Source organism: Phaethon aethereus (assembly GCF_964289735.1).
Source record: "Phaethon aethereus genome assembly, chromosome: 7".
NCBI classification, from domain to species: Eukaryota; Metazoa; Chordata; class Aves; order Phaethontiformes; family Phaethontidae; genus Phaethon; species Phaethon aethereus.
Window position 1 is genome coordinate 16301638 of NC_138583.1, and position 13587 is coordinate 16315224.

At 39.2% G+C, this 13587-nt stretch overlaps 1 protein-coding gene across 1 annotated transcript in view; it reads right to left on the bottom strand.

Moving 5' to 3' along the window:
* Positions 1 to 7114: 7114 nt before the first annotated feature.
* Positions 7115 to 13587, bottom strand: part of LRMDA (leucine rich melanocyte differentiation associated) — a gene marked incomplete at both ends in the record, with an annotated part of 684290 nt that continues 677817 nt past the window's right edge. The window contains 1 exon segment of the mRNA XM_082002385.1: positions 7115 to 7194. Within this exon segment, the coding sequence (XP_081858511.1) occupies positions 7115 to 7194 (80 nt within the window).

Here is a 13587-nt window from a genome sequence, read left to right on the forward strand (position 1 = left end):
CTTTGCCACTGACATGAATGGAAAGAGGATAAGACTCAGAATGTGCTTATGATATAAACTTGTGATTAACATTAACAGCTGGTAGGGGTTTTTTACTCTTAAGCCTCATAAATACAGCTGAAAAAGCATTTATCTGAAAGTGGAAAATGAGGGCTTAGCTAGAGCTGTGCAAACCTTTCATAATGAAACTCAGAACTAGCCTGATTTGGGAGAGCTGCCAGAGGTTTGACATTCAGGCCAGGTTTGCTAACCCCTCAGTGAACATAGCTGATTTACAGTTTCAGATGAAAACCACATACAGCTCAGTAGTCATTTTGGCTGAATGATGCTTTCAGCTTTCACTCAGACTTGAAACATATTGGGTGTGAACCCACAATAACCAAAACTTGCAAAAAAGGAAAAAAAAAAAAAAAAAGACTGGCATGAGCACCACATGGACAGAAACCACCCAAGACTCAGAAACCCAACACAGCAAGCAGTAGCTGGGGGGGGTATGCTGGGCATTACAGGTGTTCAGATCTCGCAGCTCCACCATCAGCTGAAGTAAACGGCCAAAAGGTACGTAATCAGTGGAGCTCAAGCTAACCATATCAGGCACCAGTTGATAACTGCAGTTTATCCAAATAATTTCCCAGCGCACTGACATTTCCATTGCCTTTTATAATATGTGCATTGTACAGTAGGTGGTGATTTGGTGGTTTGGGAAGTAGCCAAGGAAGGAGACTCAAAGTATAGTGAACTTTCTTCCAAAATTGATGTTGAAATTTGGCTACCTGAAACACATTACAAGTCATGGTTAAATCAGTAGAGTATTAAAAAGGAAATGACTCTTGAGCAGAGAAGTTTTGCTTTTCCCCTCTCTTGCATTGTAATCCTCTGACCAGCCCTAAATCGACTACTAAGCTAAAGGAAATTAAAGAAAAGATGAATAAAAAAATCTCAAGCTGGTCCAAATTCATCCCCAGTGTAGCTTAGCTCAAGTAGAGTTAAATCAATGGAGTTCCACCAGGGATGAATTTGGCTTATTGTCAAAAGGAAATGAAGCAACTGTGCCCTCATTTACAGCTATCAACTTAACCAGAAATTTCATTATATGGGAATTTCTGAAAACAATTCCTAGGTAAAAGAAAATTGCTAAGGTTGAACAGCACGTGTGTTTGAAAATTCCCTGAAGTCCACAACTGTCTGCTTACTCGGTAGATACACCGAATGCTAGATAATTGAGTGCACACATTGTTTCAAAGGTCTTATAAAAATCAGAGAAGCCTATAAAATGAATAAGCAGACTGTCTACAGAAATCTCCTTTCCTTGTTTTCCCTCTATTGAATCTTAAATTTTTAATTGCTAAAATAGTGTTAATTTAAAAGTAGGTGGGCAATTACACATAAAACTTATGCCAGCAATACGAATTTAAGTTACCTTGGTATTCTTTATTTGATTTTCCCCATTCAAATTTAAAATTAATGTAGAATTTCTGCAGCTGCACTCCTCTGCCACTGGTTTTCTCCAGAGTATGATATGAAGAGATCCTGTGAAGCTCCTCTTTTACTTCCAAATACAATACTGAAATAAAATTTCAATTTAACGCTGACATTTCCAAACGGATTCCTTTTTATATATTTTATTATAAAACTATAATACCATATAAAACCTCTGTTCTAAGAGGATCTATGGAATTGTGGATGAGAGGTGAGACGATCTGTTAAAAAACTTCTGGATTAAGGTATAACTAGGTTTACAAAACCCCTGACTTTACAGTTTTGTTTTTCAATTGGCAGCAAAACTTTCAATAAGAATGCAAAATCTTTGCAAGAAATTTTAAACTTGTGCTGGGAGGATGTTTTGAATGCTTTTAGGAACTTGTTCTCACAGCCTAAACATTGCACATAATGTGATAACGTAGAATATATTTTACATTAAAGCCTATGAACACAACCAACCTAGAAGTAAACATATTTTCCAAGATGCTGCTCCCTTAAAATGCTGAGGATGCTGAGATGATGATGATATTTTGTGAATGTGCCATGACCACGACTTAGCTTGTCCTTAAAAATATCTGCTCCTTGAAGGCTTGTGAAAATCCTGATCTCAAACCTTAATCTAATTGTCAGCAACTCTAAGAAAGGGTCAGCTTCAGGTTGACAACACCACCAGAGGCAAGTCCATCAGAGTCACCTAACCTAAAAGGTAACTTTTAGAAAGATTCAGCTGCTTTAATACCACATATGGAAAATATATTAATTCAACCAGCTTTGATGAAGGAGGAGTGCTGGTATATCCTGCACACTCTCACATAAGAAACGCCAAAGAAAATACTCTTAAGACTTCTTAAGAACAGATTATAAATGATTGGAAGAAGCCATTTTTCTTGGGTCTAAAACTCATATAATCCAAGATCTTGGTAGGTTAGTCGGATAATGCTCATTTTACTTATAATATTAACTGTAGGTAAGACAACATTCTCTAAGAACCTAAAACTGCTGGAGTGGCGTAAGGAAATCAAAGGCTATATCAGTTGTTCACAATCACAGGCCAACTCCAAGAAGGCTCCAAAGCAGAAGGCTTAAGACATCTCGCTCCTTCAAGCCAATTAGAGGTGCTTGTGTATAACAACGCTCACCTGTCACACAGAGTTGTTAGCATAGGCATGGTCCCACAATAGCATCTTTAAATGATTGTTTTTTCACAATTATATCTTGTTTGTTTTGTTTTATTCCCATTACTAGGAGTAGAAAGGAATGCAGAGAACAGATTTTATCTAAATAGCAGAAAAAGACCAGCCAGTGAGATTTAACAGTTACCAGGTGTACATATAAAAACACTGAAAAAGCAAACTATGCATTTCAATTGTTATACTACAAGCAATGAAGCAGAAATTTCACTTTAAAAACAAAAGGGGAGCACTCACCTATTTCATGCCATCACTTGCCTGCAGAGCAATAACATGGCAATTGAAGCAGACAAGGACACAGCTAGAGATCTTCAGGAACAGAGGACAACAGCTAGCAAGCCATGCAAGACCCCGACTTCATATCACCTGATTCACTGTCAGATTCCCCAGACTGAACCTGCAAATGGATACTTAAAAGTCTAAGCGCCAAATACATAGCCTCGGTCTTGGCTATCTGGTTACACCTCTGGAAACCTGAATTTTATCTCTTCCTTTCACATATGCCAACCATTTAACAAAACAGACAGACACTTGTACACAGAGTAAAGAGAATAATCTTCCCCAAACTGGGCAAGCAGAGACTCATGTGCCAACTGTCACACCACATAAAGAAGAAATATGTGGTAAGATTTGGTCTCAGTCAGTAAAAAATGGGCTGATTCAGAACCTCACCACACAGGCTCCATCTAGCAAAGTTCTGCCGGAGGTAAACATTTCCCAACATACTCATATTGTTGGCAGGAATAAAAAATATTAATACATACACTGGCAGCAAGTGAACCCTGTAATTTACAGAAAGAATTTTCAAAAGCACAGGCAGGTTGGTTTCTTTCTTCTGACTTAAATAGGAGCAACATAAGGCCAATATACAGTGATTTTTCATCGGCAAAGAAAATGTGAGAATTCAACATTCGGCAATCATGTAATGCTCTGCTCAAAGAACCAAATATATTAAAAAGGGAGCTGCATGCCAGCCTGCCAATATTAGTAACCCTAACTTTCATGGATAATAACATTGGCTTAAAAGGGTTTGAGTAAAGAAAATACTAGAATAAGTATTGTAAGTATGTCAGCCTTAATAAAAGGGGAAAAAAGTGGTTTCAGTAGTAACATACTTTCAGCAATCCTATAAATCATTTATGCACGCAACACATGCAATTAGAGCCAGTTCGCTGTAAAGTTAGGTCTGTGTATCTGTAACAGTAGAATTTTCACTGAAGGTCAAATTTCACTTCAATATTGTAGTTTGGAGGGGGTTTTTATTTTTTATTAAAAGGTTAGGAATTAACATTTTCAATACATAAAGTTAGGAATGCACTAAGCACAACTACTACAGGCAGCTCCTAGTAAAACCATTCACATCCCAGTCCTCATTTGTGAAAACATGTGATGTCTGCCAAAAGCCAAAGTTCTGGTCATCACAAGACTGAACCTAAGATTGAAGTTTGGATTTTTTTTTTTTTTTTTAATTTGTGATATTTGAAGATTATTTATTCAAGCACAACTCAGACCTGAAACCTTGTTAACGGTTGAAAACCTTGTTAACCTCAAACCTTTTTAACGGTAAGAAACATGGCTGGCCAAAATTTTTCTTGTGACAACACAAAGAGCTAAGAATGCAGTGGTTCCTTGGAAGGATAGAGTTTTTTAAATCCCTATAGCTTTGTAGGCAAATCTTTTATTTTTAATAGCCTAGTTAATCTTGAGAGGGAAAGATGTGCCATGTGTGGAGAAGGGGGAGTAAAGGAGAGAGGGTAGAATCTCTTCTTAGATTACTTTACTGCAACTTTCATCCTAAATGATACTCAGGTTGAGAAATTCAGGCACAGTTCCCACTGAGGAAAGAATGAAGTGTAGATAGCAGCCCCAGGTTTGAAAAGTTTGCCATGTCTTCAAACAGAACTTCAGGAAAAGGCATCTGAAAATAAAATGTTCCACATACTAAAAAGGAATTATGTTAGCATAAACAGTAGTAAACATCCATGCTTGTTTCTAAATAATATCCTAATACATGTTAATAATATAAAATAATTATTCATAGATTATCCTTTTGATTTTCCAGAATCAGTGACATTTAGCGTGAATTCCCTTTGAGCAAATTTTAATTAGGGCTTTACCATATTTAACTATAGGTATGTAATCCCCCCAAGTGAAAACAAAAACCAAAATGGAAGAGACTTTGATCACATCTCATTCCAAAAATATTTTTGCCTCCAAAGCTTTGCTGGGAAGAAACACTCCTGAAAATGATACAAATGGTTTTGACATTAGGAAAAGTAAACAAGCAAAATAAAGATGGAAAAACCATGCGGTCAGATTGCAAGTGCTGTTTATTGTTTGAGGCAGGGTTAAAGCTTTTTATAAAGACAAGAACATATATGCAACCAGACTGAAAGTGACATTAGGTTATTCTAAACACCCCTATTCAAAACCCTCCTGCCTGTAATACGCTGTGGCCAAAACGTGTGGAGGCTTCAAAACAGACAATATGATATGAACAAACGAGGATTGCTGGTTTTTTGGTAGCCAAGAGAGATTACAAGCGCCCTAAATATTTCTAATGATATTTTTTATTAAAAGAGAGAGGCGGGTAGTTTTCCTTTATCCAATATCTCCTAGGACTCCTAACGTGAGTTGGCATTTCATTTGTAGCCACGTATGACATTAGTAGAGGCGTTACAAGTGGCCGAAACCTGCTTTCCAGACACCAATTTGCATGGTAAACAGCTCAGATCTCAATTTGAACCAGAGGTGGTGTGAACTGGATTGTTCTATGTTCATCACCGATTTTAAGTATCTGTTAAAGATTTATTATCGACTTTTAGAGTGAGTGAAGACTTCCACTTACTGCGTAAGGCCTAAAGCGTTCAACAGCAGCAAGCTTTCCTTTGTCACTCCGCCAGTGTCTCATTCTTTTTGATCAGTCAAACCTCATTTCACAATTGGCTTCAATATCCAGTTCACGTCCGCCTGCAAGACTAGCTGACAACAGTCCCCGAAAATAGGCAACTTCTAAAAACTGACATTTTTTCAACCAGGAAAGTGAATAAAGACCACTAATTAATTTCAAACAAGCCAAGAACAGCCAGAGAGTGATGCCTCTCAACTGGGACCAATAAGCATGGGTTTGGAAGAGCCCAGAGGTCAGAATTTTTGCATAGTCCTTGGCCAATCTCACTGTACCTAGTAGCATTTAACACAATATATGCACGAAGTATTGGGATTTTTTTTCACAGTAATAAGTTCATGACTCTAAATACGTCCAACCTGTTTATCAGAAAAGCAGGAGATATGCCATGCATTCTTATTTTTTCCACTGAAAATATGACAATAGCCTTTCTTACATAGCCATCAAAAGGAATTAATCAGAACTTGTCTCTATAACAAATTAGTAAAGCTGTTAATTATGTTAATTCCACCAGTTACTTCTATTGACTTTTTTCCCCTCTGAATAATCACACCCATCTGGTGCCAATTTTATTTTATATCACCCTTTTTAAGCACTTTTTTCTTTCCAAATTTAAGCATTTAATTCTAGATGTAATCTCTGTACAAGTTAAAAATGTTTTGTGCAATAAACCGGGAATAATATGCACTGTCGATATCACAACTGAAGGCTTCTTCCAAGTATATACAGTTAAGCTCTGCAAGTACTCTACAGTATTAAAAAATGATCGCATTTCTGAAGGTCAGAGTCAGTAAAGGTTGAGATGTAATTTAAGATTTAGCAAATTTTGTTTGTCTGCAAAATTGCTTAAATCGTTTTGCCTTGCATATAAACAAATATACAAATTGATAGTACTTTGCATGGCTGAAATATTTTCAGGATATATTTTTTTTTTCCCAGCAGAAAGAAAAAAAATAATCTGTCTACCCTCATGTGGGAGGTGGGGGGGAGACACCAAACCAAAAAAGCCACTGTGAAAGGATTCTTGTAAGCATGTATGAGATGATAGAAACACAAGCACTTAATTCACAGAGAAAAAAATAAGAACAGATAAGGGCTTTTTCATCTGAAATTATAGCCTCTCTCTTTTATAAACACTTTGATATCACCAGCCACTTTCGCTCTACAGGCAAGCTGGAGATAAACGCGCTGCTTTTGCTAAGGCGCTGACTGATGGAGCATGCTCACTGAAGCCCCAGGTGTGACCCCTGCTCTTCTGCGAGCAGCAATCGGACCAGGCAATCCATCACCGTGCTCCTCCTGTCAGGCTGGGTGCTCGGCGGCAGCTGTCTGTCACGCTGGTGGATGGGACCTGCTTAAAGGCAACCGCGTCAATCTCTATGTGACTACTCAGACTAGGATAGAAGGATGATCTTGACAGGCTTGGCAAAGTCAGCAGAAGGCACTAGAGGACTTTAGTTACACGCTTAAAATTTAGATGCAATTTGTGCTTCTTATGTGGAGGGATTGAAGAGGTACAAATCAACACTGTGTTTCATAGCTGGTCGTCCCGGATGAATCTGTTGCCCTCGGAATGTTTTCCATAGTAAATGTAGCGGCATTTTCCCAAAATGCCTACAATAAAAAGGAAATTAGTTACAATTAGGACAGCAGTGGCATAACACGTAAACAAAGCACATAACTAGGGAAATTTGAAGGAGGGAAGGGAACAGTTTTCTCTCGTCCTGCAAGAGAAAGTTTGTGCATTTGAAATACTCATTATTAACGTTTCAATCGGTAGTTTTTAATCCACCAGGAGAACATACGTTCAAATACCTGCCTGACCTCTCCTGTTAAACACACATTCACTAGTGTCTTAAAAAATGGAGTGACATCACACTGAAACATCATACACTGCATTTTAAATCACAGCTCCTCTCTTCCACTTTTGAAAAACAGAAAGACTGTGCTGAAGCCACATTTTGTACTCTCCCTACTACATGTTTACAGGGTTTCCCTAATGATTAGAACCAAAAAGAAAAAAGCAGCAAATAGTTACAGTTTAATGCGGATCTAGGAAAAAACCTCTCAAACCTTCACAAAATCATCCTGCAAGCTCCTAAAGCCGTCTCTGCTTTGCAGTGGCAGAGAACTGAAGTGACCTGCTGAAATCCACATGGGAAGTCATCAACAGACACGGGCTAGAACTTGGGGCTTCCTAACAGTTAGTCCTCCAGACCCCAGCATTTTTCCCAGACAAGAGAAATAAACACGTAGTAAAAACATTTCCAAAGTAGCTCTCCAAACAACATCCCATAAGCAAGATGCAATTATGAATTATGCTAAATATTGGTACATAGGGGATGCTTTCAAAAATTAGCCAGAACACTGCTTTTGGGAGACAGGGCACATTATTCTCAGGGAGTGCAAGATGCCCGAGGAAGCCTTAGCTGCTGTGGGTGAGACATACATACCTGCAGATCTCACTACCTCATTCAAAAGCATCCCCTCTGGTGGTACTAAGTGGTATGTGAAAGCGTAAGTTCACAGTCACATCCCACCTGTGAACATCCTCAAAGATGCTAAATTTTACTAGCAGAGTTGTTCTTTGTGCCCCCAAGCATGTATAGTCAAATTAAAGTCATCTCCCATGCACAGGAGGAAGGTGAGAGGGTCTCCTCTGCATTGGGAGTCTCTTAACATAGCAATCACCGGAGTACCTAGCTCAGCCCCGAAAGGGCAAGCATAACCTAGCCCAGAGGAGACAAACACTGCCTTACATAAAGGGTAGAGATGGGGGAGGAGCAGATCCTCAATTCATTGGTGTATTAAGCTTTCCAGGACTCACACAGTCCTGGCAATACTGCGCGCAGCTGCAGTGTGCATTCAGTATGCAAGCTTTTATACCCTGCATCTCTTTTTCCAGTATGCTGTGTGTCAGACAAGCAACTAAAGCCTTGGAAGGCATGGGCTGTGCAGGACTAATGTTAACCCACGGTCTCCTTTTCTTCTAAGACATCAGGATAGTAACACATTCCTACGGGGGGGTGGGGGGGGGAAATGATAGGCCCGTCACTTCTTGTGAAAAACACATTCCTCCTCAGGATAACACAAATGGGGACTATATGGTGCAGTGCCTGATCCCTTTCCCCTCCTCCTCGGAGCGTTCTTCAATAATTTCCATGTCAACAATTTCACTGGTGGAGCAGTTTCCACGTTCAAGGGATGATATTATCATTCCTAAACAAGTGTCTAACGAAAAGCAAGTTTTTTTTCCCACTAACCAGATGATATTCCGAGTCAAACCGCAGCAGGCATTAGGCTGGTAACAAGGCCGTTTAGAGCTATAAATGTAAAGGATACGAACAACTTATTAATGGCGTTCTTCAGACTCCTTTTTCCCTGGCGTTGATAAAAGCCCTGTTTGAGGTCTGCCGCGTTTCTTAAGGACTGGAAGCAAGACTGTTTATAGAGACGCTGGTGAGAGAGTGCTGTTTGATGAATGCTGGAGACTGTAGCTAGGTGTCAGCGCTTAGAAAATGAGGCACGGACATGAGGTATTAATATTGTCAATGATCTCTTGACAGGAAAACAGATACTGCGTTCACCGTCAGATTTAAATAGACATCAAGTGCATTAATGACAAAAGGGCAGACTTCAAACAAAGGGGGCTGTGTGGCGCTGCGCGGAGCCAGGCTCCGAGCCGGCAATAACCTGATCTGAAAAGACACTGTCAGGGCTACAGACAGGCCCGGGATTGTGTGCGGTGACAGAAAACAGAGATGCTGACAGAGATACCGGTGCCATATTATGCCAAGTATATTCTAACACTGACTCCAGCCCTAACTAAATCTGACATCATTTCCTATCGCTTATAGTATCCTCCAGTGCTCCGGCAGAATATTTCTCCCCAGACATCATTACAAACTCCGGCATAGTTTTAAAGTTACTGGCAGGCCTGTGCCGTCATGGAGGCTGGGCCTAGAGGCCTAAGGATAACCTCAGTCAATCTAAATTTGGAGTTTGCTGGAGAAGTGCTCTCATTTTCACTGATATCTCAGCTACTTGAGGTGATCTGAACGCTAAAGTGTGAGGAGCTGTCACCTTGAATAAAATCCTTAAAGTAAAGACGCTCAGTTCCCGGGATGTTCAGCAAAGATGTCGGACAGCCTGGCAGCAGGAAATGAAATCCAGCTGCTGCTGCTCGCCTGGGGATAAAGGTGCTTGGGCTAGTGACAGTTAAAGTCAGCTGAAATTTTTGAACTCCTGCAGCCTACAATTGTTTAAATTAAGGAAGTGTTGTCTCCGCAGAGACTCCCTACCCCGGCGCACAGCTGTGATTCGATTGCCAGGCGTATTACACAAGCCGCTCGGAGAGCCTTGGTAAACGCACAGCTGAAAATGTTGCCATGAGACTTTGTTTATCATGAAGGTTATTTGTAAAACAATAATCTCGCTCATAAATTAAATGCGGTGACTGGTTGTTCTTTTGTTTTGTTTTCCCTCTCCATTTCCCACCTCCCTTTGGCAACCACGGGAAACTCGGAAAACTACGAAAGGCTTGCGTGCTGCGACGAGAATTTTGATGCTAAGATATGTCACACGTGAATTTAGGAAACCTACTGCTTCTCTCCTGCCTACCTGCTACGATACTCACTCCTTGCCGTTCAGGGGCAGGAGCTTGCTTGCGTTTTTGCACACAGACAAGGGGAGGAGTAAGTGGGAAACAATATGTCTGTGGCTGTTGTGTTACTTTTTAATTAAAATATCCAGCATTGGCCATAATAAGCTCGCTATACCCCCTATACATCAAAACAACACACAGCAACCTGAATGAGGTTTCTGCTTGCGGTTCTTAAGAAATGACAACACAAGGTCTCTTGAGGGATCATCTTCCCCGAATGAGGCTTCTAATTTTTCTTAAGTAGCTGCTTCTACCATCACCACAAGCTGTTAAAAATATAATTATGAAAAAAATGCATTGGGAAGAATAATTTTTAAATTCACTCTTTATCTTTTAAATGTTTTGCCCCTTAGGAATGGATGTTCTAATTATGCTGGGTAACTAATGACCTTGCAGTTGCTTGCATGTGTTGTGGTATCAGTCTTTCTTCACAAACACATTGTAATGTCAGCAACACCAGCTTTTCCTTAGCTGAGGGAAAACCCAATTATCCAAATAAATAAATAAATACATACATGCATACTAAAGCACATGAAAAATTGTTAAAGTCATGTTTGCTCCCTTTAAATTGGGCATGTGTTGCAGAGAGCAATGGTGCAGTCAGACCTCCACACACTTTCCTAGAGTAAAAAAAAGTTAGCAGATCTTGATGTATTATACAGAAAATTGTAAAAAGAAGTTGCAATGGGATGTGCTAGACCTATAGATCCTACAGCCTCAGTCACAAGTCAAAATTCATCTCGGGCCAACAGCGGCCTAAGGCAATTGTTGTCTGGTAGCATCTTGTTGCCTTTTTGGTTTGCTCTTTTTCCTAGAAATTGAATGCTCTACATCCATAAAAAAGGACCTCTCGGCCATCACAGCTGGGGCAGCTGTTAGCAACACAGCCTTTTCCAGTAGCACTCAGTTTTCTTTAAGAACTAATTACTAAAACTAAGTAGTCAAGCCAAAACTTTTGCTACGCCCATCAAAATCTATTGCCACATCTGCCCGAGATCCCCCTGAGGCATTCATTATAACATCAAATGTTTTTAATAAACCCCTCTGCAAGTGCAAACAGCAAAGTATTCACAATTAAATTTGTTTGTCAAACACATTGGTCTACAGTACACATCAGGGATTACATTTCCGCATACAGTCCTCTGCCTGTCTTTCACATGTGGGCTAACCACCGGTCCTCGTACTACGAGCTGTGGTCAGATAAAGTGTAACACTTCATACACAGACTCAATATTCTAGAGGAATTCCACTTGGTGTAACTTTGAGTACAGTACCTAAACACTTCACTGCCAATTTGTATTTGATCCATATTCATCTCTTTTTCCACAACCTGCTGTTGTATAGTTTTGCTATGGGCTATTAAACAGCTGCCATGTTCCACCAAGAAGATGGGTGCATTTCAGTGTGGTTATACTACCAATCTGTAAATTGTTTCGAGACCCTTCAGGATGAAATATCAATACCATTATCATTTTTTGCATCGGCACTTGGGTGTTTTCTACAATTAATGAACAGAAGTTGCAAAATTCCCTTAAATATTAATATAAATTTCCTTTAAAGGAAAATAATTCCCTACCTACAACATTTAGAAGAGAATAAATACCTATCTTCAAACACTTTCAAGTCTACAATGCTACTGAGTTAGGCAACACACCTCCATCAATTGAATTAATTTAAAACTCTTAAAAACCTTCTAATCTAAAGGATAAGTAAAGCTAATTTGAAACTAAAAATCCTTTTGTACAGGAGTTTAGTAACTTTTTATATTTATCTGCATTGAAATTCTAACAACTTTTTCTGGTTGTCTAGTTGACAACTTATTTTCAATTTCACTTTGACTTTCTATGAGAAATCAAATACTAGAAATTTTCAAGAAATTAGGAGTCTAATTCTCTCACCTTCAGTAGCACGCAGGTTATTTTTTTCTGTTAAATCAGGAGAATTAAATTATATAGACACTCTCACAATCATTTTAGTTGGTTGTTTGTTTTTTTAAATAATCACTCCATCTAATTGTACCTGAGGTATCTATTTTATATTCACCATTAAGAACGTTCAAGCAACTGAATGCTGTAAAAAGTATCAGAATATTTCCAGACATGCTCCTTTGAAATATTTGCTTTGTAATCCTCAATGAATCATTAAAAAAAAAAAAAAACACCACACTGAAACAAAACACTAAAAACCAACCCCAAAAACCAAACCAAAACCAAAAAAACATTAGCCTGACATTCAGCCAAATCAGCTTGCAATTTGGGGAGCACAGATCCAAGCAAAGCTTCACAGCAGGCAAGGGTGGGGACCTGGGACAGGGTGAGAGAAGAGGAGGGGGAGAGACAGAGGAGAGATCCTGAGTATCTAACAGCAATAGGAAAAAAAAACCAAACCAGAGCATTTACTTGGACCCAGGTAGTGTACTTTTAGTTCTCCTGAGTCTTGTGGCTGTAGCATCAGGGAGATACTTTACAAATGAAAAAAAAAAAAAAAAAAAAAGGATTTTTTTTTTCCAAAAAATTTTGAGGGTTTGTCCAAGTCAGTTTTCTAAGGTTCTTTCATCTGCTTTAACTTTCAGTCTATTTATTTACAGTTGGGCCTTCACAGTTGTTTATGTAGAAATACATTTATAAACAAGAACAATAGAAACAAGAAAGCCGTTACTTTTGAGAATCTGTTAGAGCCAAAAGTGGAAGAGAATGCTTGTTGAGTTATGTTGTTGGTCCATGTTCTGTAAAATAGACCAAATTTAACCAAAAATTTAAAACTATAAACTTATAGGACAAGAAGGGAAGGAATTACAGACAGACTTTCTGTACTTCGCGTTGACTTCTGGTAGAACAGAACAATTGTTTTGATTGAATATGATCCAGCCTATGAACCCTCTGACACAGAAATCTGAGAAGATCACTTAGAAGATAAGAAAAGGTGTAAAGAATCACCTGGGTCACTAAGCTCTCACAAAAGCAGCCAAGTATGGAATTCAGAGAGGACCACTTTCACGCTGCCCCAGCAAACAAACCACTGTCAGTATCGGGAAGTTCGAGCTCAAAAACTGCAACGTGACACAGGAAAAGAACAGCAGAGTTGCAGTTGTCCTTGCTAACAACGGGATCTCTGACTACTGCAATTAAATCTCTTGCAACCACAGCTTCCAGAATGCTCCAGGTTGGAGTCAAGACACAGGACCTTGGCTCCTTCAATCAGAGCAGAGGGAGGAACAGAAAGAGAAGCATACAACAGATAAGGACGTGAATGCCTTTGTTTGTGCTACAGCTGAAGGCTGTAGAAGAGTTATCTTATAAAGACCTGAAATATCGTAGCAATAAACCAAAACCAAACAAAAAAAT